This window comes from Beta vulgaris, chromosome 1, assembly GCF_026745355.1.
Source record: "Beta vulgaris subsp. vulgaris cultivar EL10 chromosome 1, EL10.2, whole genome shotgun sequence".
In the NCBI taxonomy this organism is placed as follows: Eukaryota; Viridiplantae; Streptophyta; class Magnoliopsida; order Caryophyllales; family Amaranthaceae; genus Beta; species Beta vulgaris.
In genome coordinates, this window is record NC_079202.1 from 44,613,413 (window position 1) to 44,637,235 (window position 23,823).

At 36.0% G+C, this 23,823-nt stretch overlaps 2 protein-coding genes and 1 pseudogene across 13 annotated transcripts; 1 reads left to right on the plus strand and 2 right to left on the minus strand.

Moving 5' to 3' along the window:
• Positions 1–472: 472 nt before the first annotated feature.
• Positions 473–10,609, plus strand: LOC104893041 (imidazoleglycerol-phosphate dehydratase, chloroplastic). 12 transcript variants are annotated; one of them, XM_010679093.4, is made up of 11 exons: positions 475–630; positions 1,859–1,915; positions 3,228–3,282; positions 3,362–3,732; positions 3,876–3,997; positions 4,096–4,200; positions 4,453–4,545; positions 7,383–7,457; positions 7,842–7,904; positions 8,274–8,383; positions 10,208–10,609. In XM_010679093.4, exons 4-11 carry the CDS (start codon positions 3,507–3,509, stop codon positions 10,233–10,235), a joined length of 822 nt encoding a protein of 273 aa, XP_010677395.1. In that variant the 5' UTR covers positions 475–630; positions 1,859–1,915; positions 3,228–3,282; positions 3,362–3,506; the 3' UTR covers positions 10,236–10,609. The 12 variants fall into 12 exon arrangements, with proteins under 12 accessions (XP_010677420.1, XP_048498836.1, XP_010677395.1 ...); XM_010679151.4 differs by lacking the exon at positions 3,228–3,282 and having other exon boundaries at positions 3,362–3,404; positions 3,537–3,732; XM_010679084.4 differs by lacking the exon at positions 3,228–3,282.
• Positions 10,610–11,166: 557 nt separating this feature from the next.
• On the minus strand, positions 11,167–16,744 carry LOC125492423 (heat shock cognate 70 kDa protein-like; annotated as a pseudogene).
• Positions 16,745–17,227: 483 nt separating this feature from the next.
• On the minus strand, positions 17,228–23,109 carry LOC104893031 (heat shock 70 kDa protein 18). The gene is made up of 3 exons (XM_010679072.4): positions 22,717–23,109; positions 19,057–20,753; positions 17,228–17,675 (listed from the first exon to the last, which is right to left on the minus strand). The coding sequence occupies exons 1-3, from the start codon at positions 22,931–22,933 to the stop codon at positions 17,664–17,666; spliced, it is 1,926 nt and encodes a 641-aa protein (XP_010677374.1). The 5' UTR covers positions 22,934–23,109; the 3' UTR covers positions 17,228–17,663.
• Positions 23,110–23,823: the final 714 nt, after the last annotated feature.

The window sequence follows — 23,823 nt, forward strand, 5'->3', positions numbered from 1 at the left end:
GCATAAATTTATGTTAATGTATAAGTTCTTACTTTTTAATTGTTTGAAATTGCTTTAGTTAGATTAGTTTCATTTTCAATCAAAAATATCTTTTTAAGCATATTATTTGGAAAATATTTTATGTGTACATTATATCTTATTATAAATTAAACAATCTTAAGTTTCCTTATTTCTATATTACACATAAATATAGATCAAAAAAGAATTGAATATTTTATAGTTAGCATTTTTTAATAAGTAAAGGGTAGAACAATAATTTTACAAGACACCGTAGCTCATCACTTTGCTTATATAATAGAGATAAACTCGTCAATTTATGTTACATTTTCGGATGTTGTGCATAAAAAAAAAAATGAGTTTTGCTATTTGACGCCCTAAATTTTTTACTAACACCCTAAATACATTGTATTTTTATACGGTATTTAGTACTTTACCTTTTCTGTTCCTTACTCGCATATAGTCTTAAACTACATAGGTATATAGCCTATATCCGAGTATGGAGTAACACTCCAAAAACGCTCACCGTGCCGGTGCCCAACTCATAAGCAAATTGAATTCCTTTAGAACCTCTGGAATCTGGAACCTCTCATATGTCATACGCAAAGCTCGAATTGCAGAAGCTCGTTCCAGGTTCTTGTTTTGTTCCTTAGATGAATCTACTTGTTTTGTTGCGGATTTTGGTGTGGAATTGCGATTTTGAGATCTACTTCATGTGATTATTCATGCGATTGGTTTTATGCTATTTGTTTCATGAATTCAACTTATTTTTTCTTTCTCATACATGCTATCTCATGTTTTTAGTGATAATTTACATGTTATAAACTTATGACTCGAGCTTCTGGTTTAACTTCTTATCTCATCTTTGTTTCATGGAAGTAAATGATAAGAAAATTTATGTTACAATTTGTAGATGCGCACATTTGTGTTCACTTGTTCTTGTTTAATTTCATGAGATTAATTTTTCAAGTGTTGTGGCTGGAAATCAGTAATGAATGACCTGTCATCCCCGGGCCCAGGGCGGCCGCCCCTCTTGCCCTGGCTCAGGGACGGGCCTGATCATTTTCTTATGTTCAATTTCTTTCTGTCATTAATAATTGTTAATTCTGCCTTTTTTATAATTTGTTTAACAATATGTTCAAGCATATATTTCAATATTTGTATTACCTTAGTCATTTTTACAGATTTCATTTTATTTAGGACTTTAGTATGAGTTAGGTAGTTAAAATTTATATCTAAATTATAATTGCAAATTGAATTTTTACTAGTTACTACTATAGAAAGAAATTTCAGAATTTAGTAACTTTCTCATGAACATTTTGAATGTGATTCTAAGTTTAACTCACATTTCTATCAATGTATATGTATATTTTCAGATTTATAAATCTACTAATTTAGAATATTTAGGCGTAAAAATGTTCTTTGAGTACTAGTATTAAAGTATATTGCATTCATGGTAATTTAACAACTTTGAAATACTTTCTCCGTTTCATATTACTCGCTACACTTCTCAATTCATGGACTTCTAGGCAATTTTTGGAGAAGAGAGAGTTAGAGAGTTTAAAAGATAAGGGACGCATGTGAGAGGAGAGAGATAGAGAGAGTTTATTACCCAAAAAGGAAGTGTAGCAAGTAATGTGAAACTTCCTATAATGGAAAGTGTAGCGAGTATTATATAATGGAGGAAGTATTAGAAACTAACTCAAAGATATCGATTTCAATTCAAAGGAACTCGCTTTGAGGTTATGAAAATAGAATTTGAAAAACAAGTGTAGATATTTTTTACTTCTTTTGAACTTAGCCTAAGTCTGGAGTGGAAACTAATTCTCTATTCATTTTCATGACTGATGGGTAAATTTAGGAGAAACAGAGTAAACACAAGAGTAGGAGACCTCTGGTTTGTGCTACAATTCACTAGGTAATCCCACGGATATCTCCCTCACCATAACTCTTGAATTTAGTGTTTGTGGACTATATACATGATTCTTTGCTCGTTATACATGAAAGAAGCTTTTATGAATCTAAAACATTTTTCTATTTTATGAAAATGAACCTTCATTTGTATAGGTGAGTTTACTGTTTTGGAATGTTAATGAGCTGATTATTGTAACTGTATGACTTTGAAGCTTGTATGGAATAAGTGAAATTATTGCCTTGGTTTTAATATTAGAAAATGCTGAGTGGAAGTGTGAAAAAGGCTCTGAGACATTATTTTGGCAATTTTAATGGAATTGAGATGATTTAAAAGATCGGATTGATTTGAATATAATTTGAGAACTATTTTGGAAATGATTGAATTGGTTGAGAATGGTTTAAGAGTATTGATTAATAGAAAATGATTGAATACTATGATGATTGGAAAATATTTGTAAGCAAGGTGAAAAATCATGGGAGTATTTTTATCGGTCTTTGTGGCAAGATGTGATTATCGATCACCATTTGTGGCAAGATATTAAACCATTGCTAACTTGGTGTCACTGATAGGGACCTTCGCCCCTGGGTCACTAAAAGATAAGCTAGAGTTGGAGGGTGTTAAGTACTCACACTATAGGACCACATGTTATTATTGAAATTGTCCATTTGAATTCGTAAACAAAAATGAAAAGTGTTCAGATTATTGGGATAGAGGAAGTATATTATTTTTGTGTCTTACAATGCTCAATTATTAACATGAAGTGAACATTTATAATTTTCCACCAAATCAACAAAAACAATATAAAGTTATAGTGAGCAACATTACAATATATGTTCTTTTACATAATAGATAATATCAGTGTTACCTAATTCCCTAATTCCCCCACGAATCGCAAATTGTGAAAAGCGAATTATGGTCGATTTTGGTTCATTTTGGACGAATTGGCGAATTCAAAAAGCGAATTAGATAGCGAATTAGGTAACACTGGACAATATTCAATTACTAACATGATATGTACATTTACTCTGGTTATCGTAGTGTTGCGTTGTTCTTGTTTTGTAATTTAGTCGTTCAAATATATGGACTTGTTATATTAATCTTTAAACAATTCAACATTTTGAAAAACTTTTTTATTTTATTTTGATTTAATATTGTTTTTCATGGAAAATAGGTTAGGCTTTCAAAATGTGGCAAAATGTGAATGTGAAGCAATTTTTCGAAATCAGAACACTTTTGGGTAGAGAGATGATTTGGATAAGTTAGTAGAGTCCTATCATGAGACTTCACATGTGTTCATTTTTTTTTTATTGAACAGGATGTTCTTCATAGGCTCATAGCCATGTTCTTCCCTCCCCCCTCCACCTTGAGAGGTTAAAAATTTATAACCATGTTATGTTGAATGAACTCAATAATGTTCTTTTTCTACCTTTACTAACACGTGTGTTTCAGTTTTTTCTTGCATTTTAATCCGTGTGCAAGCTCTGCGCTATAGGTACATGTGCACCTTCTAATTTGCGCAAATTGTTAGAGGTTACCACCTCCTCCTCTACTTGTCTTCCTTCCTCACATCGTTCCTGGTGGTCATTGTCTTTTCATGGCCCTCTGGTTACCCGGTGGTTGTCAGCTGAAGCCCCAAATCAGGGTTTCTTCGACGACTTTCATTCCTCTTCCTGCTCAATCACCCCTTCTCTTCTACAAGCGAAATTTTAAGAATCTCAAACTGATGAATTCAATCACCACAACACCTCAAGCTTCATTGGCTGACGACAACGGCTCTCCTGCTATTTCTGCCTCTCATAGCACCGGTGATCATCCTTACTGTTCGTACACTGATTTTTCTGTAATATTTTTCATATTTGAACTCAAAATAGTGTTACAGTAGCAAAGAAAACTGAAGTTGACGTACTTCAATCGCAGAATTCAAATTGAATTATTGATTTTTCTTTTTGGATTTCTTTTGTAGGTCGAGTTGGGGAGGTGAAGAGAGTAACTAAAGAGACAAATGTGTATGTGAAGATAAACTTGGATGGTAGTGGGGTAGCTGATAGCAGTACTTCAGTCCCTTTTCTGGATCATATGCTGGATGTCAGTAATTTGAATTTTTATTTGCTCGTTGTCATTGTGGTCGGTTTTTGGAAGGCGGTTGATGCATGAAATTTTTGACTATGGTTTTGTGTATGTAGCAACTATCTTCTCATGGGCTATTTGATGTACATGTGAGAGCTACTGGTGACATTCATATCGATGATCATCACACTAATGAAGATGTTGCACTTGCCCTTGGAACGGTATGCCCAGAAAGCAGGCCTCTTATTTATTGTGGTGTATTCAATATCTACAATAGCTAAATAAAATGTTTTATGTGCTGAGTACCTTATATCGTTGGTGATGCAATTGTGTTAGTTTCACCATGACTTGATGGTAATTTGGATCTGTAAAATACTGGAGTTTTCATCGAGTTGCTGGCTCGAAACAAAACTTTAGGTGACATGGCTGCTGGAATGTTTATTTAAATGCAATGACTTGTTTTCTTGATATAGGCTTTGCTACAAGCTCTTGGTGACAGAAAAGGAATCAATAGATTTGGTGACTTCTCTGCTCCTCTGGATGAAGCTCTGATTCACGTCGCCCTGGTATGTAGCATTACCTTGGAACTTTTTTGTTTGTAGCATCTCATGGATTTCAATACATGTAGGGGTCAGCTGACTATGGGTTTTAAGAGATGAAACATGGTGAGCTTGTGACTTAGCTTAACCACATCCATTCTTGCTTAAACAGTGGCCAATAATTGACCAATGTTGCCTTCATGGAATGCTGGAGAGATAGCACCTCGTGAATCTTTGTAGGCTATTAGTTATAACACAATTGGTCTATATGAAACTGTTTTCCCCCTCCCCATCCTATCCAGAAACAAAACCTTTCAAATACGTTGGAAATTTTAATGAAGTAATTTTTTTTTTCAAGACGTGTTGGGATTATGGGGAAAGGGGTTTGAGATTGGTTAGCCCTTGAATGAACCCAAGCAAGCCAAAAGCTGTTGAGAGGAATGTCAAGGTTTCATATGTGTTTGTTAGATATTAGATTAAGGGTGCGTTCTCAATGAACTCCTTAGGTGGGGAGACTAAGGGTACGTTCTCTTCCACTTATTGGCCCTGAACTTGTCTGAACTGAACTTATTGAACCTAAACTGAACTGATTGGAACTTATTAAACCTTATTGGACCTGGTTGGAACTTATTGGACCTGATTGAAACTTATTGACCTAATTGAAACTTATTAGACCTTATTGGACCTGATTGAAACTTATTAGACCTTATTGGACCTGATTGAAACTTATTAGACTTTATTGGCCCTGATTGAAACTTATTAGACCTTATTGGACCTGATTGAAACTTATTAGACTTGATTGGAACTTATTGGACCTTATTAGACAAAAAAAATTGACGAGTAATAACATAAATATTACCCCTAATGTAAATACTACCCCTCAAAATTTATTATGAAGTAATAATTATTGAAATTTGTCCTTTAAAAAAATAATTATTATTAATTATCTCTTATGATAAATAATTTTAAAAAAACATGTTATCTCTAGTTATTTAAAGACGAATTGCAAAATATTGTAATTATAATGATTATTATTGTTGACCTTATTTGATCATGATTATAATATTTTTTAATGATAATATAATCAGCTAATAATAATATGAATAATCAAATAATAGACAATAATACAAGTATAATACTATACATTGTGGTATTTTAATAAAAAATTATAATAATAACATAATCAGCTAATAATAATATGAATAATAAAATAATAGACAATAATACAAATATTTAATAAAATAATAGACAATAATACAAATATTTAATAAAATAATAGACAATAATACAAGTATAATACTATATAATCATTGTGGTACTTTAAGTAAAACTCTAATAATAACATAATCACTATTATTAAAACTCTCCCGTTCCGTTACAGAACGGCCGTTCTGTAACGGATTTTGGATTTGCCGTTTCGCGAAATCCCATTACGGAACGCCATAATAAAATTCACGTATTTCTCGCCACGTTGTCCGTTTCGTAACGCGAACTCGCCGCGTTAGAACGATTTTATTCCTGTTACATCCGTTCTTTTCAAACATTGGCCAATTTTTTTATGATTTAATTATATAGTTAAGGAAACATGATATTCTATTAGATTTGATTATATTATGTTGTAATAATGCTTCATAAACTATAAAAATGCAAATAAGGTTAAAACATATTAATGTGAATTTTTAAAAATAATTCACGCCGCGTCGGCCGCGAAACGTTCCATTTCGCCGTTACAAGCCGTTCCCGTGACAACGCGACCGTTCCCGCGAACGCGACCGCGAGCGCATTTTTTTTCCCTGGCTAATAGTGATATGAATAATAAAATAATGGACGATAATACAAATATTTATTGAACATTGACTATTTGGACCTTATTGGACCTGATTAAGCCTGATTGAAACTTATTGCACCTGATTAGAACTTATTGGACCTTATTAGACCTGATTGGAACTTATTGCACCTGATTGGAACTTATTGGACCTTATTAGACCTGATTGGAACTTATTGCCCTGATTTGACTTGATTGCAACTTATCTGAACTCATATGAACTTATTGGACCTGAAACTTAATTTTTTTAAGTTGAAGAGAACGCACCTAAGTGGATTATCTGCAATGATAAGATGTTTTCTTTCATGGCCAGAATGAAAGGCACATACATGGAAATTAAGTACACTCGAAGCTCATAAAAGGAGAAATGTGGTTACATGCAGTAATGAAATGTTAGTAACCTCATATATACATAATCAGTTTCCCAAGTATTAACTAATGGCATTGTGTGTTGCATTTACAAATTTGTATATATACTATTGCAATGTAATTATAATTTATCATTTGATGAGATGAAAGTAATAATCAGGTTTGGTTTGGATTTTACATAAGCTCCATCTCCTATAGGATGTGGATCGGATTTTCATTTTTCGGATTTAAATCTGATTTTTATTTCTTGCGATCGAGACCTACTCGGATTGGATTCAGACTGATTAACCTTGTTCAGTGCTTCCATGAAGCTCTAGTTTGAATGTGATTATTGATAGGTGAATTTGTTTGTTTGAGCTGTTAGCTTTGCCTCCATATTACATATACCTCTCTCTCCTTTCTACAGTTTTCACGGAAATGAAAGGAAATGCCTCCTCCTCCTATACACACACATACTAAAAATCCCTTAACCTATCTACGTGGTTAAATATTCATATCGGGTCATATTTATGTAAAAGATTATTCTCGTGGAGAATCTTTGTGCTTTGACAGAAAATTACTTAACATAATACAGATAAATTATGTCTCATTGTGTGTATATTTAAATTGATTCTCCTCGGTTGCTTTGATTATTTCTTGTGCCTCTGAGACTCGCATTCTTTTTATCCAGGATTTATCTGGAAGGCCCCATTTGAGTTGTGATCTACAAATACCTACTGAGAGAGTTGGAACATATGATACCCAGGTTACTTTTAACTATCTATGACTTATTTATTCATGGGATAAATTTACATTGAATGTCTGGGCTTCTAATGCTCTGTTGAGTTTATAGTTAAATATGCTGCATATTTTGCATATGTTATTGACTGATTGTTGTATTGATACATTTGATTCTTGACCAATCTACGCCGAGGAAGATCTTGATATACAAGCTACATATAGAGAAAATGCTTTCTGTCCTGGGCTCCTGACTAATTAAGATAATGTCCTAAGCAAATGATGTTGTGCTTTCCACTATTATATGTATAGATAATTTGAAAATCTGTGGATGGCTATATTATTTTTCTGCTTTCTCTCGTTTATGAAATAGTATGAAACTTATACCTTATAATGGGGTCTTTATGTTTAGCTTGTGGAGCACTTTTTCCAGTCTTTGGTCAATACTTCTGGCATGACGCTTCATATTCGTCAGGTTTGCTCACTTAATCGCTTGTACTAGCAGCTAGATAAATCCACTTTTCAGTTTGTTAGATTCTAGAACATAGTTTATTGCATTTTTGATCTCTTTCTCACACACACTATGTTAATTATACTCTTAAAAGCATCCAACAAAATGATGTAAGCTTTCTTATTCCTTCTTTTTTGCCTATCATACCAAGTATTCTTATTTGTTTGAGTGATTTTCATTAATATATTGAACTTGTCATTGAACACTCCTTGTTAAACATCAGCATATCTATATTTTATTCCTGTCCTCACTCCAGAGAAATTTAGTTTTGAAATCTCACTTTTATTATGGAAAGGGTTAATTTTTATTTTGTTTTTGTTTTGCTCAAAACAGCTTGCTGGGAAAAATTCTCACCACATTATTGAGGCAACTTTTAAGGCTTTTGCCAGGGCTCTCAAGCAGGCTACAGAGTATGACCCTCGTCGTGCAGGGACAGTGCCAAGGTTTGTTATCTTTATACAAAGTATAACATAGCTTTTATCAGTCTTCTGCCCACAAAATAGTCACTTAAGTAGGCAATTATAAATGATTTAGTTCAACTCCCTTTTGTAACCCCCCTAGATTAATGGTACTACAGATAATACTTTAATTACACTCTGTTTGTTTCATGAAGTATGCTCATACACTGACCATTACACCCCCAACATACATGCATACCTTACATGAGTTTTGGGTCTCTGGTATCAATCAGTGCAGAAATATTGGTCGTCCCTTCTGGATCCGAGGAAAGTGGGAATGAGGGGAAGCCAGAAAAGTAATGATGGAGCGTCTAAGTAATTAGAGAAAGAGAAGTTGGATGCAAGGAGTGTAAAGAAATTTAGGGGGAATGTGAATGGCTATGAATATGCTCTTTACAACTTCCTCTCACAAATTAGGTGGAACAAAGAGAAAGGGCACAGAAATCAAGGATGCTAGAGAGATAGTTGGGGACCACTTAATTAAATAAAACATTCTAACACTAATTACACATAAATCGTCCACCATCACCAACTGCTAGGCTCCAGCCCACCGCCACTGACCACCACAAATCATCACCATGACCACCTACCATCTCGGGGTGTAAATGATGCAAGTCGAGTTCGAGTTTGAGCTAGCTCGACTTGACTCGTTAGCATTTTGAGTCGAGCTCACTCGAGTCGAGTTTTACCCGAGTTCTGACCGAGTAGATTTCGAGTAGCTTGCAAGTGTCTCATGTTAAAAGCAGCCTTAAGGTTGAATAATGTTGGATCTAGGTATTCTACTATTGATAATTGGGTATTCGAGTTTCTCACGAGTTTTCGGGTCGAGGATCGAGTTGCTCAACTTCGCTCACCAACATCTCGAGTTCGATTCGAGCTCACTAAGTCGAGCTTTGACCGAGTTTTGACTGAGTCGAGCTTGAGTAGCTCGCGAGTTGTCTGGTCTCATTTATACCCCGACTACCACCAACCGCCAAATGCCAACCACCACCACCACCACCACCACCACTGCCATTCGTCTATTTGTTGCTCGATTTCAACATGTCATTGAGTAGTAGATTGGAAATCAACGGAATAACAAGGGTTCAGTGGAAAAAACCAAAATCAAAATCATCTAGTAATCTAAAACCCTAATCAAAATCATCTAAAACCCAAAATCACTATCATGTACAATTCACAATTAACAAACAACCCTAATCAAATAGAAGGGGGAAAATTTACCGGCGCGGGTTGAAGGACGTCATAGGAGAGAGGAGAAGTTTCAGATCTGAACAAGCACAAGAGATAGAGAAGAGATAGAGAAGTTTCAGATGACAAGCCGACGAGCCGTGGTGGTGAAGGACCAAGAGCCGAAAAGGACTGCGACAGTGATGGTTCACTGGTTGTGGGTTTTTTTGGGGACGGTTGAGGAGAGAGGGGAGGGTTGAGGAAAGTGAGGGGAGGACTGGTAAGGAGGGTCGAGGAGAAAGATTAGGTGATAATTATTTTTAATGATGTTAATTAGATTTGTATAATGGCAAAGTTGTAATAAAATGAATTTTTTTTTACTATTTTTAGCTTGGTATTACTTATTGTGACATTTCCATAAAAAGAAAGCGGTGTCACTTAATTTGTGACAGAGGAAGTATATTATGCACCTTTTTTTTTTTTTTTTTTAAGATGCTAATGAAAAGAATATTACAAGGGACTACCTCTCAAGTCCCGTCTTCATGAATTTGCATCTGGACATTGGCAATCAGTTTATAGATATTGATTGTGTCTAGAGCTTTGCCTCATAGATATATTAATTTTGGTTTTCTGATTGATCAGTTCGAAAGGGGTTCTATCACGTGCTTAATGACAATATCATTAGAGGAAGTCTGCCCAAGGTAAAATCAGGGCTTCGCAGCTCCATGATTCCTTAACTTCTTCAAGTATTCTATCATAGTATTGGCAGCAGTACGCCTGTATTTGTTTGCTTTTTTTGGTGGTTCAAATAAATCGTTGTTTTGCTTAATTTAAAGCACACCCATAGTTAAAGAAAGGCTCCCATTATTGGGTGCTACATTTGTCTATATTGGGTGTTGGACTACGAGGATTATGATCAAGAATCTGTTTTTTTTTTTTGTAAGAACTCAGAGCTGTTTCTTTGTCCATAATTGTGGCAAGTTTTGCAGAAGTGGAACATTGTAATACTCTGATATGAAAATTCAGTATATATGATTTGTAGAAATAACATCTGAATATCATGCTCCCAGATTGGGCTCTCATAAATTGTATTGGTGTGCAAAAATTTTCTTTGTTTTGATATACCAGCATGTCTCTAGACTCTACAATGTGAATGTCCCATGCGGCAGCAATATGGGACATCCATACCACAACCATTACCGTTACCATTACCATTAACACTAACACAATGGCTTTTGAGATTGTAAGAGCTACTTGATTTATTCAAAGCTTTTACTGGAGTATATGTTAGCTACAGCTTGAGGCATGATTGCCAGAAACAAGCTTAGTAGTAGTTCCAAAGGTCGATACACGACATTTGATGAAGTACATAAAACAGGTGGTCCAACTTGATGAAGCTGTTGGATTGACAAGAATATGCAAACCTTAACTTATAACTCTCTCAGTTATACACGAAGAACCTATAACACAAACTTTACAGGATAAATATGTGCAGCTACGGAGGTTGTTCAGCAATATCTAAATCGCGCAAGATTTCAGACTTGCCTTTGTCTTTGGTTGAAGCTGATGGACCTACTTTTCCATAAAAAATGGCAAAGGATCTAAGTACTTTCGCCAGCTTCATTTGAACCTTCTGAAATCTGACTTTTGACACAGTCGCTGAGTTGAAAGATAAAAGCAATATCTAAATCACATGTGAATCTTGGGATCCTAGTTGATCCATGCACAAGGACATCACGAATTTCACTCTTTTCCAGCTTGCCGTCCTTAGGGACTTCTCAACTGAGTCCATACAATCTCTGAGTAAATCCATATTAATCTTCTCAAACCGGGCACGAGTAATAGTAGAAGATAAATCTACCGCCTGAAACAGGCAGTCCATCTCGAAAGCAGTTTGAGTAGCAAATAAAAGGAGTATCTTAGCCTTATCACAAGCAGCTCTCAACCTCTGAAGAGCCCTAGGATTTCAACTGATGTCTTTAGTGTATTCCCTCTTAAACTCTGCTAAAAAGTGACTCACCATTCTATTGTCGAAATCTACTCCGCCAAGGGGGTGGTGCCACCTACTGCTTTCACTATAAGGACATTATTCGGAATAGTAAGAACAGAAACATCGAAAGTTCATCCTCCAAGATCAAAAACCTTGAGCAACTTCACTGCTTGCGAACTTGTCAAAACAATTTGTGGCTGCTGCTGGCTCATTAATGATCCGTATGATATTCAGTCCAACAATCAATCCTGCATCCATAGTGGCCTGAATCCTGATGTTCAGCATCAGAGAAATAGGTAGGAACAACAACAACATAAATTTTCACCTCTAAGTCAGAGATAAGGTTCTGCAATCTCTTTCATTTTGACGAGGACCATTGAGAATACCTCTACAGGAGTGAATGGCTTCTCTTCACATGACTTGCAGGTGACTACTATAATCGGCTTCGTTCCATTGCTACCATCAGGACTAGCAGGCAACAGCTACTTTAAACGGACAAAGATTCATATCTTTATTTAGATTTTCATCATTGAATATATTACCTATCAGCCTCTTTGCATCTGTTGCAATTCATCAAGGAAGTTTTATAACTTATGACATCATGAAAAGTTAGTCAGCTCAAATCAAGAGACACAATACATCACATATGGTGTGTGGACTCACAAGGGCGAACAATACCATAAATATAAAAGAATCAAGATTGATCTAGTTGGTTGGAGGCTCTCCTTCCACTCTTTTATAGGGGTTTGATTCTTGTCTCTTGTAAAGTGAGATCTCCAAATCCCCGAAACTTGCAAGGATTGTGCATTCGTATCTATAACAAATAACCAATACAAATTAAGATATCATTGTGACGTACTTCAAAATGTGTTGGTGATTTAAATTCTACTCAATATTTTAGAAGTATGTGATTAGTGATCAAGTTTGCAAGTCCATTTGCAATTTTAAAGAAACTGGAAAAAGTATATATTTTAAACACATGGCACAAACTATATCTCCTAGAAATTTGTACAAACTCTAGTGTTATGATTACTTTGGGACAAACAAAGTACTTGTTGATTTCCCACAATGCTTTGCATTAACATACCATCAGCGAAATAGACACTAATTTGGCAAAAATCATTCAGAATGCAGTTTATTTCACGCTGAAACAAAAAACGAAAATAATGATTTTGTACTTGAGACACATCTATTCATTCAGAGAAGTCATTGGATACAAATACAATTCCTCGTAGTAATGTTATAATTCCTAATCACAGTCTATATTAGATGTTGCAATTCACCTAAACAATGAGAAGTCTAGTTTAACTGATTCGTATTTCTGCTTCAAAAATCTTTAATCTATAATTAGCAGCCAACACTCTCTAATTTAGCAGATATTTCTGAGGTTACAGGAACCAGGAATACACAAAAAGGGAAACTGAATTTTTCAAAAACACGAAGCATTCAGATAAAATCCCCAAAACCAGACAACAACATCAGCCCTTTCCTTTCCAGCTTCATGTGATGATCTATATAAAAGAATCGAACCCAACTTTAAGCTAAAAACCACTGCCGCCTTTCTCATATATATAGATCTTTGGTGGAGATTGCATGCATCCGAACTACATGTACTGTGTCTAGTAGGAACGGCCTGCTTAAGATCACTCTTCTGATTACTACAGATCAAGCTGCAGCAAGGAAACAAAACAAGATGATCAAAAAACATTAGGAGATATCCAATCAATATAATAATAGCGGATACATAGAATATAGAAATTGTAAATCACATCCGCCCTTTTTATATACAACTGTAGTTTACATGAATTTTGACAATGAGAATTGCAAATAAGATTGAAAAATTCAGGAAAACTCTGAATATCGGACAATCCAAGAGAAACACAGAGTTAGACAGAGTAATTTTAATCTGTCGAAGTAGCTTCTTGTTATGAAGAACTATATTGAGAGAATACAGGGGAGGTAAAAACACTGATTTCGTTCCTAACTCCTTTGAGAGCATGAGAAGACCTAGACAAAGACATTGAGAGAATACAGGGGACTACAAGCAATATATGATCTAATAACCAAACAACATAATTACACTGACTGACCAAGCAGGAGACATAATTACTATAGTAAAAATCTAAGGAACACATTGAAACTCCCAAGACTCTCTTCAGACCATAACCCAATTCTATTAACTTTAAAACCCACGAATGTAGCCCAGACAAGAAAATACTTTAAATTTGAGCCTTTTTGGATTGCTGAACCAGGCTTTGTACCGTGGGTCCAGAGCAGGTGGGAAAAGAGTAACCATGTTTTTCCACAAAAAATGAAGGGCCTCACATCTGAAATTAAAACTTGGGTTGATGAACACTGTAACATCTTTACAAAAAAGAAAAAAGTAATGGCTAGGCTTAATGGAGCCCAACGGGCGCTTGAAAATGATCCTACCAATAACTTTCTCTTTGATCTTGAAGAAAATTTAAATAATGACTTAAACCATATTTTAAACCAAGAAGAAATTTACTGGCAATCTAGACCAAGATCAAATTGGCTACTCCAGGGAGACCGAAATACAAGATTTTTCCACCTATCAACTGTTCTAAGAAGAAGATCAAATAAAATAACTATGCTAAAAGATTCCAGTGGCAATAGCACAACAGACCAACAAAATATTGAGAACATGTTCCAAGACTACTATATAAACCTATTTACCTCTGAAAGTGTGAGTACGTGCCCTAACATCTTGTCCCTAAACAAAATTGATTGCGTTAAAATTCCTTCAATGGAGGAAGTAATGGACGTAACTTTCTCTATTGGGAGTAATAAAGCTCCGGGTGATGATGGTTATCACGCAATTTTTTACCAAAAATTTTGGGATGATATTAAACTGGACCTATATGATTTGTTAGTGTCTATTTTCCAGGAATGCAATGTTCTGAGAACGCTCAACACCACCCTTGTTGCACTCATACCCAAGATTGAAAACCCTCTAAGAGTCCAAAACTTCAGACCCATTAGCCTTGTTAATACAACCTACAAAATTATAGCAAAAACTCTTGTCCAAAGAATTAGGCCTCACTTACATAATATAATCTCACCAAATCGAAGCAGTTTCCTCCCGGGCCGGGGTTCGGAAGTAGATGTGATAATAGCCACGAAAATTCTACACTCAATGAAAAAGAAAAAAGGAAAAACGGGACTATTTGCCCTTAAATTGGACCTTGAAAAAGCTTATGATAGGCTTGAATGGCCCTTCATAGAACACTGTCTTAGGATGTCTCACTTTAATGAAAATTCAGTAAAAATGATTATGAGTTGCATAACTTCATCCTCCATTTCCCTGCAAATAAATGGAAATAGAACACCTACCTTCTCCCCTTCGAGGGGAATTCGCCAGGGAGACCCCCTCTCCCCCTACATCTTCATTATCTGCCTAGAATACCTATCTAGGAGAATACATGAAGCTTGCGCTAGTAAAGCTTGGAACCCCTTCAAAGTAAGAGGGGGTGAAACTGAGATCTCCCATCTGCTATTCGCAGACGACCTATTACTATTTGGAACCGCAAACCAGAAAACTCTTGAGACCATGAACCACATATTGAAGGACTTCTACCACATCTCGGGTCAAAAAGCAAATGAAAGTAAAAGCATGCTCTACTTTTCGCCTAACACCCCTTTAGACATAAAGGATGATTTTGAGCAAGAATTGAATATCATGAGTACCATTGACCTAGGGACCTACCTAGGGTTTCCCTTGTGCCATAGGAAACCCTCAAAAGCTAAACTAAGCTTCATAATTGATAAACTGGAAAGTAAGTTAGCGGCTTGGAAGGGCCGTGTGCTATCAAAAGCTGGTAGAATAATTCTTATTAACTCTACCTTACAAGCAATACCTAGATACTACATGCATCTCCTACACTTCCCAAAGACTATCACTAACAAACTGGACTCAATATGCAGCAGATTCTTCAGGAATGAAAATACTGAAATTAGCAAAATAACGTGGGTTTCATGGCTAAATCTGTGTAAGCCTAAGTCGGAGGGGGGGATTGGCTGTACCTCGAACCAAAACCTTAATAAAATAAGCCTTGCTCGCCTGTGTTGGAAACTGGACAACAACACAATGTGGGCGACAAACTTTCTATTTGAAAAGTACGTTAGAAACAAAAACCAACCTACAAATTTTAATAAAGGCTCACATATCTGGAGAAACGTGGGTTTCGGTTGGTGCGAGTATAGTAAAAGCCTTGCGTGGAGGGTTGGTAATGGTAATGACATAAATTTATGGGGTGATTTGTGGTTAAATGGTCAATCTTTAAATGAATTACTTATTGGGCCACCGAATCTTAATGAAGAAAAACTTAAACTTAATGAGCTAAAGAATAAAGACATCACACAATTGATTTCATTTCCAATGGAGGACCACATAATACAAAGAATACGAGGCATACATTTTAATGAGCAAAATGACCGCACTTACTCACTATGGACGGATGTTAATAAATTCAACTCGAAACTAGCCACTTCTCATATAACAAACGCTAATAATACGGATGTCGTGAGCTGGGACTGGGTTTGGGGGGCTCCGGGTCATCCAAAACAAATACTCTTCATCTGGCAAACTTGGTGGGGAAGAATGCCAACAAATGAAAATCTGAACTGGAGAATAAAAAATATAAGCCCTTACTGTATCTTCTGCCCAGGGGTTGTAGAAAATATGGACCACATACTTAGAGTGTGCCCGCGCGCAAGGGAGGTGTGGAATCTTTCCAAAGTGGACACCCAACCTGCTACCCAATTCAAAGCCTGGTTTAAAAACAAAGTATCAGACCAATCCTCAAAGTCTCACACCCCCTGTAATGTAACCTTTATATTTACAGCTTGGAATATTTGGCTAAGACGTAATGCTTGGGTATTCTCTAAAAAAACGTAACATCTGATGTCCTAATTAAAAAATCAACTTGGGCCGCCACTGAATGGTTCTTCACCCAGAACCAACCTAAAGTGGGAAAAGCTCCCAAAACCACCACATGGAAACCACCACCTCTAAACCACCACAAAATAAACACAGATGCCTCGTTTTATGCCAATACCAAACAAGCCACCTTAAGCGGAGTTTGTCGTGACCATAATGCCGATTGGGTTGAGGGCTTTATAATGTCAACCTCATCAAACAATGCCCTGGAAGCTGAAATATATGCCATCCTACTAGCGTTAAATTGAATTAAAAGGAAAAACTGGAGGGAGACCATATTATCTTCAGATTGCCTTCGAGCAGTACTAACCATTTTGCAGGAAAAAGTGTTAAATGATATCTCCTCGGAAATGATTACATCTTGCAGGGAGTTGCTCCAAGATCTCAGAGGCGTCAAGCTGGTTTTTGAGGGAAGGGGTTCAATCAAAAAAAGTATATGTGATTAGTGATCAAGTTTGCAAGTCCATTTGCAATCTTAAAGAAATTGGGAAAGTATATATTACAAACACATGGCACAAACGACATCTCCTAGAAATTTGTACAAACTTTAGTGTTATGATTACTTTGGGACAATGTACTTATTGATTTCTCGCAAAACAGACACTAATTTGGCAAAAATCATTCAGAATGTAGTTTATTTCACGCTGAAACAAAAAACGGAAATAATGATTTTGTACTTGAGACACATCTATTCATTCAGAGAGTCATTGGATACAAATACAATTCCTCGTAATAATTTTATAGTTCCTAAATCCTAATCACAGTCTATATAAGATGTTGCAATTCACCTGAAAAATGAGAAGTCTAGTTTAACTGATTCGTATTTCTGCTTCAAAAATCTTTAATTAGCAGCCAGCACTCTCTAATTCAGCAGATATTTCTGAGGTTATAGGAAACAGGAATACACAAAAAGGGAAACTGAAATTTTCAAAAACATGAAGCATTCAGATATAATCCCCAAAACCAGACAACAACGCCATCCCTTTCCTTTCCAGCTTCAAGTGATCTATATAAAGAATCGAATCCAACTTTAAGCTAAAAACCAGTGCCGCCTTTCTCAGGTAGATCTTTGGCGAAGATTGCATGCATCCGAACTACAGGTACTGTAGCTAGTAGGAACGGCCTGCTTAAGATCACTCTTCTGATTACTACAGATCGAGCTGCAGAAAGGAAACAAAACAAGATGATCAAAAAACATTAGGAGATATGGAGAATCAATATAATAGGGGAAACATAGAATATAGAAATTGCAAATCACATCCGCCCTTTTTATGTACAACTGCAGATTACATGAATTTTGACAATAAGAATTGCAAATAAGATTGAAAAATTCAGGAAAACTCTGAATACCGGACAATCCCAGAGAAACCCAGAGATACAGTATTTTTAATCTGTCCAAGTAGCTTCTTGTTATGAAGAACTATATAGTGTATATCGCTGTATCAGTCTTGTAAAAATAGGCTAAGAGGCCTAATTTATGCTAAGAAGGGAAGCCATCAAAATCTTAGATTCGGCTTCTGAAGAGCTTGACCATTATAACAAATTAGTGATTCAGTCTATTACAAAATCGTTAGTAAAGAGCGTAAATTTGATGGAAGAGGTAAAATTTAAATCAGAGCTACGCTATACTTCCTGGAATGCCCTACACCAATTGCTGCAAAGAATGGAAACCTGAGAATGATGGAAGTATGAACTATCATATCACAACTTTGATACAATATCTCTCATGGTAACAATTTACAGTGAAAGATATTTTTCTTTCACACTCAAAAACGATGGAAAGGCGAATACACTAGTCACCCGCAAGAACATACAGGGCACACATTATAATTTAGCAAGATATTCTATTTAATTCACATCTAGAAAATGTTTAATAACAATTTCTAGTTTTTGATAGCATGCAGGTACTTTTTTTCTTCAAATAAGCTCTTCCATCTGGAAACGACTTTGCACAAATCGTTTTGGGACAGATGCCCTGGCTGGTGATGGGATGGCATCGGCAAGCTAGGTCACGCTTGACTTTGGACAAACCTAAACTCATCCAAAACCAAAAGTACAAATTTAAGGAGGTAAAAACACTGATTTCGTTCCTAACTCCTTTGAGAGCATAAATATACAAGACCTAGACAAAGACATTGAGAGAATACAGGGGACTACAAGCAATATATGATCTAATAACCAAACAACATAATTACACTGACTGACCAAACAGGAGACATAGTTACTATAGTAAAAATGTAAGGAACACATTGAAATGACATTATATTTTCTAGGGGCTGTTAGTAAATCAACAAAAATGATAATATACATGTGTACAACCAACCGAGTCAATTTCCAAGTAGCACATAACACTTAATTCTAATTTTGACTAAACAACTATTTGTACTGAATTCTTTTGAACTTCTAAATAAATCTTGCAGCAGTACAGCATATAGGACAATCATGAATCAGAAATCAATTTGTGCAACTTCAATTGAATCAGTAAAGCATGATTAAATATTTAATTAACTCCAAAGGGTGAACTTCCAAAGAGGGGCTTACCACATTAATAAATGTGCAAATTGTCTCGGCGTCTGTCAAAGCAGCATCCCTCTGGTTTATCTCAGCAATGAGAGGGTTGCAAATACTCTCAAGCTCTTTCAACTTTTGCTCAAATCTAGAGGCCTCATTGAGATGGCTGTTCCAATCTAGCCATTGATTTGCCTGCTCAATAGCATCTTCCATCTTCTTTTCTAGCACTCCAATCTTTCCTCCACTGTGACATTCCACAGTGTCCCACATGTCGTTGATATAGTTCTCTAAGATAAACTTAGCTTGTTTTGCTTTCGTGTGCTCCTCATCTTCGGCCCTATACTTCTTAGCCTCCTTCACCATCCTATCAATCTCTCCCTTTGATAGTCTCCCACAGTGATTGGTAATGGTAATTTGATTCTTGTTACCACTGCTTTTATCCTCAGATGTCACAGTCAAGATGCCATCGGCGTCAATGCTGAAGCAATCAGTTATCCAGGCAATACCTGCTGGTGCTGGGGGAATGCCAGAGAGAGCAAATTTGCCTAAATAGTTGTTTTTCTTGGCCACAAGTCTCTCCCCTTCATACACATAAGTTAACATACTGGTTTGGTTATCATAATCAGTGGTACGATCCCTCTGCATCTTGGTTGGAATAGGTGTGTTCCTTGGGATCACAACATAGAAATCTCCACTAGCAAGCTCAATACCAAGTGATAACGGAGTGACATCTATAAGCAAAAAATGGTGATTTTGTCGCACACCACTCAAGATAGCAGCTTGAATGGCTGCTCCATACGCAACCGCTTCATCTGGATTGAGGCATTTGCATAGCTCCTTTCCATTGAAAAAGTCTTGTAGCAACTGTTGAATTTTGGGGATCCGACTCGACCCTCCTACAAGAACAATATCATGAATGTCGCTCTTTTCCATCTTGGCATCCTTCAAACACTTCTCAATGGGTCTTGTACAATCCCTAAACAGATCCATATTCAACTTTTCAAATCGGGCACGAGAGAGGGTTGAAAATAAATCAGTACCATCATGAAGGCAATCTATCTCAATGGTAGTCTCCGTGGTTGATGAGAGAATCCTCTTTGCCCTCTCACAGGCAGCTCTTAACCTACCAAGAGCTTTAGCATTGCCGCTAATGTCCTTACCATTGTTCTTCTTAAACTCCGCCACAAAATGGTTCACCAATCTATTGTCAAAATCTCCTCCACCGAGATGAGTGTTCCCACTTATAGCCTTAACTTCAAATAAATCCTTATCCATGTTCACCAAAGAGACATCAAAAGTCCCACCACCAAGATCAAAAACCAGCACATTTCTTGCAGCCACAGTGCTGTGATCAGCCTTCATCTCAAGGCCATACGCAATGGCTGCAGCTGTTGGCTCATTAATTATGCGCATAACATTAAGTCCAGCAATGATTCCAGCATCTTTAGTTGCCTGACGTTGGGAGTCATTGAAGTAGGCAGGAACGGTGATGACAGCATTCTTCACTTCTGAACCAACGTAGGCTTCTGCAGTCTCTTTCATCTTCATTAGAACCATGGAAGATATCTCTTCGGGAGTAAACTGCTTCTTTTTACCCTTATATGTGACCACAATAACAGGTTTACTGTCTTTTCCAGAAGTACAGGAATCAACCTCAAAAGGCCATAGTTTAATGTCACTCTGTACGGTTTTATCAGAGAATCTCCGACCAATAAGCCTCTTTACATCTGCCAATCGCGATCAATAGGTATCAAATATATATAGTACAAGAAGATATTGGAAATGTACAACGTTCAGAAAGTGAGCATATCAAGAAAAATCAGAGTAATTGAGCAAGGTGTTAAGAAATCAACGAAAATCTACAAATAAACTACTCCTATAGTCCTATTATACTATTGCTATCTTCATATCAAAGATTCCAACTTACTGCTTCAAATACTTGAACAGTAGTAGTCAGAAAGTGTGTTGAAAGCAATGCTCAACGCAATCGCAGACAATGCGATATTTGCTTTCAAGTTGACAAGATAATTCAGCTCCATTCCAACTTCAATATACTTAAAAAAGAATAAATCAGAATAGATTTAAAATTCAGTCATCTCAGACAGTCAGATTGACAAAAACTTAATAGCATTGTAGCAATATAATTAGTGTCTTACCTATGGGACATACATTTGAAGTTTTGAACTAAGAAATAAATGTTGAACATTCATCGATATGTCAGATTGCTCATACTAGTTTCAATTCAGAGCCATTGAAATGCTTGGCATAATCTTACAAGTAAAATGAAAAAGATGTATGAATATTTTCTCTAATTGCATCATCATTGGTTACTCTCTCTATTTTCGAAAGTTCTTCCTATTTTGATCAATCTTGTATTCTTGTCTCACAAAAGTATTCCAAATAGGAACACCAAAAGAAGACGGAGAGAGTATTTGACAAGTCAATTTTCCAACTGTCCTCAGTTCTACCTATTTTAGAACGTAGTACATCAAATAATTAAATTTGGCTTTTAATCTCATAACCTCTATCAATCAGATAGAATTCAACTAGTTTAGTTAGTTAAGTATTACTCCCTATACCCCTCAAAAAAAAAGTATTACTCCCTATAAATGCACATAGTATCCGAACTTTGTGACCTAAGATTGAGGCCTTGTTTGGTTGATCTTTTTTAGGTCTTGGAAACGGATTTAATAATCTAAATCCATTACTCCTTGTTTGGTTTGGGTAGTGGATAAACCATTGCCCTTGAAGGTAACCCAAACCCCCCAAATGTTACCCTCCAAATTAGAGAAGTAACAAAATCCTTTCCATTCCCTTACATGTGATTTATTTCCTTCGTTGAACCAAACACCTATTAAAAGTAACAATTATTGTTTTCATTCCTCCCATCTACTTGATTCTATTCCCTTTTCATTCCTCTATTTGGACCAAACGCTCCGTGAGTCTTATCTCAACTTTTGTAGCTCTTTAGTCTTTACACTAAGGGGTCGTTTAGATCAACATATGAAATGGAAAGGGAATGGATACGAATAGAGGAGGGGAATGATAACAAAAATAGTTGCTTTTATTGAGTGTTTGTTTCAAGTCAAGAAATGATAACCATTACCTTCAGTTAATGGATTTTGTTACTTTAAGGGGAGGGGAAGGTAACAAATTGGAGAAATCTATTACTATCAAGTCATGGTAAGGGATTGATAAGGAGTTGAACGCTTGAACCAAACAAGAAGAAAGAAAATCGTTAATTGATTATGGAACTCTTTATTGTATTAAGCGCAACTACTACCCATGTCGGGATTATTTTTTTTTTTTTTTTTTTTTTTTTTTTTTTTTTTTTTGGTGTTTGCACCCGTTCACCCTTCGGGCTACATCCGGATCGAGGCCAAGTTCGGGGTGGTTAGGTTCCATTCCTCTTCCAAGGGTGTTGTGGGGATTCGAACACGAGTCCGTCCTACCAAAGCCAGTCCCCATCACCACTGGGCCAACACTTACTTGGTATGTCGGGATTAATTTGTCACCTTACTAGTCCTACTAAGTACTAACATCACGAACATGACATATAATTCGAGATAACGTGATGAACATGACAAAGAGTATAAAAAATGTAATTTTGTAGTATAAATAAAGGTGTTATTTCGTGATTAAAATTTCAGCAATAAAATAATAGGAGAAACAAAAGGAGAGATAGAGAACCATAAATAGTGTTAATAGGATTTGAAATGGCCTGATTTTTGGCAGCTTCACCAATAAGGCGCTCAGTTGGGGTGAAGGCGACACAAGACGGCGTCGTCCGGTTACCCTGATCATTAGTTATGATTTCAACACGATTATTCTGCCAAATACCAACACATGAGTATGTTGTTCCGAGATCGATTCCTATGGCTGGCCATTCTCCTTCTTTTTCCTCCATATTATTCCGAGTCAACTCTAACTATCAAGTTGACTCAGTTTTTACCACAACTACTGAGTATTTTTTAATGCGATGAAAAAATCTAGGGGGGCGGCGGTATAGTGTGAATTACCGACGCTGAAAATCTGAAATAGTTTCTTCTCCGTTTCTTTCGTTTGCTTTCCGAGGCCCTTTTCTTTAATAATTGATTTAAGCCGAGGTGAGTTTTTTTTTCTAATAGTTTAAACTTATTACTTTCTCTCTCTCTCTTTTTTTTAGCTACAACACTTCTTTTTCATCTATTTCAATGTAAAATTTGAAAACGACCGTACGAGATAGATAGAGAGGAAAAAAAGAGGGCGTCATGTAATTGGAGAGATATAGAGAGAAAGAAAAAGTAAGAAGAGTTACAAGTAATTAAATAATCCCCTTTTAGAAAAGTGTTACAAGTAAAAAGAGAAAGAATGAAGTATATAGTATTAATATGGAATTTTTTTTCGGTAAAAAAAAAATCATAAGTGTAATATAGAGCAAAAAAAGACTAAATATAGAGAAAAAAAAGTGAGGAAAAGATTAACCTATCATGGGAGGGTCATGATTACTAAATATGATAGGGGGTCATCCATGACAAATGACCATTATGCAAAAGATCATCTATGATTAATGATCCCTAATAGGGGGGTCATCTATGACAAATGATCCCCTGTAGGGGGTCATCTATGATAAATGAACTCCTCATAGGGAAATCATGTAGCACAAATAAAAAGTTATAAAAGCATCTAATATTAACCAAGATTAAATTTTATAAAATGTTAGGTGATGTATTTAGCCCTTTTTATGATGTATTTAGCACACCCCAAGAGTTATTTGATATCATTAGAGCAAATTTGAAATTATATATTTGAAAATTA

Coding starts and splice junctions, on each gene's coding strand:
- LOC104893031 (XM_010679072.4), bottom strand. CDS start 22,933: ATGGAGGAAAAAGAAGGAGAATGGCCAGCCATAGGAATCGATCTCGGA. Junction 20,754..22,716: donor TCCTATTAACACTATTTATG/GTTCTCTATCTC, acceptor CGCGATTGGCAG/ATGTAAAGAGGCTTATTGGT.
- LOC104893041 (XM_010679118.4), top strand. CDS start 3,507: ATGGCCCTCTGGTTACCCGGTGGTTGTCAGCTGAAGCCCCAAATCAGG. Junction 3,998..4,095: donor TTCTGGATCATATGCTGGAT/GTCAGTAATTTG, acceptor TTGTGTATGTAG/CAACTATCTTCTCATGGGCT. Junction 8,384..10,207: donor CGTGCAGGGACAGTGCCAAG/GTTTGTTATCTT, acceptor CTGATTGATCAG/TTCGAAAGGGGTTCTATCAC.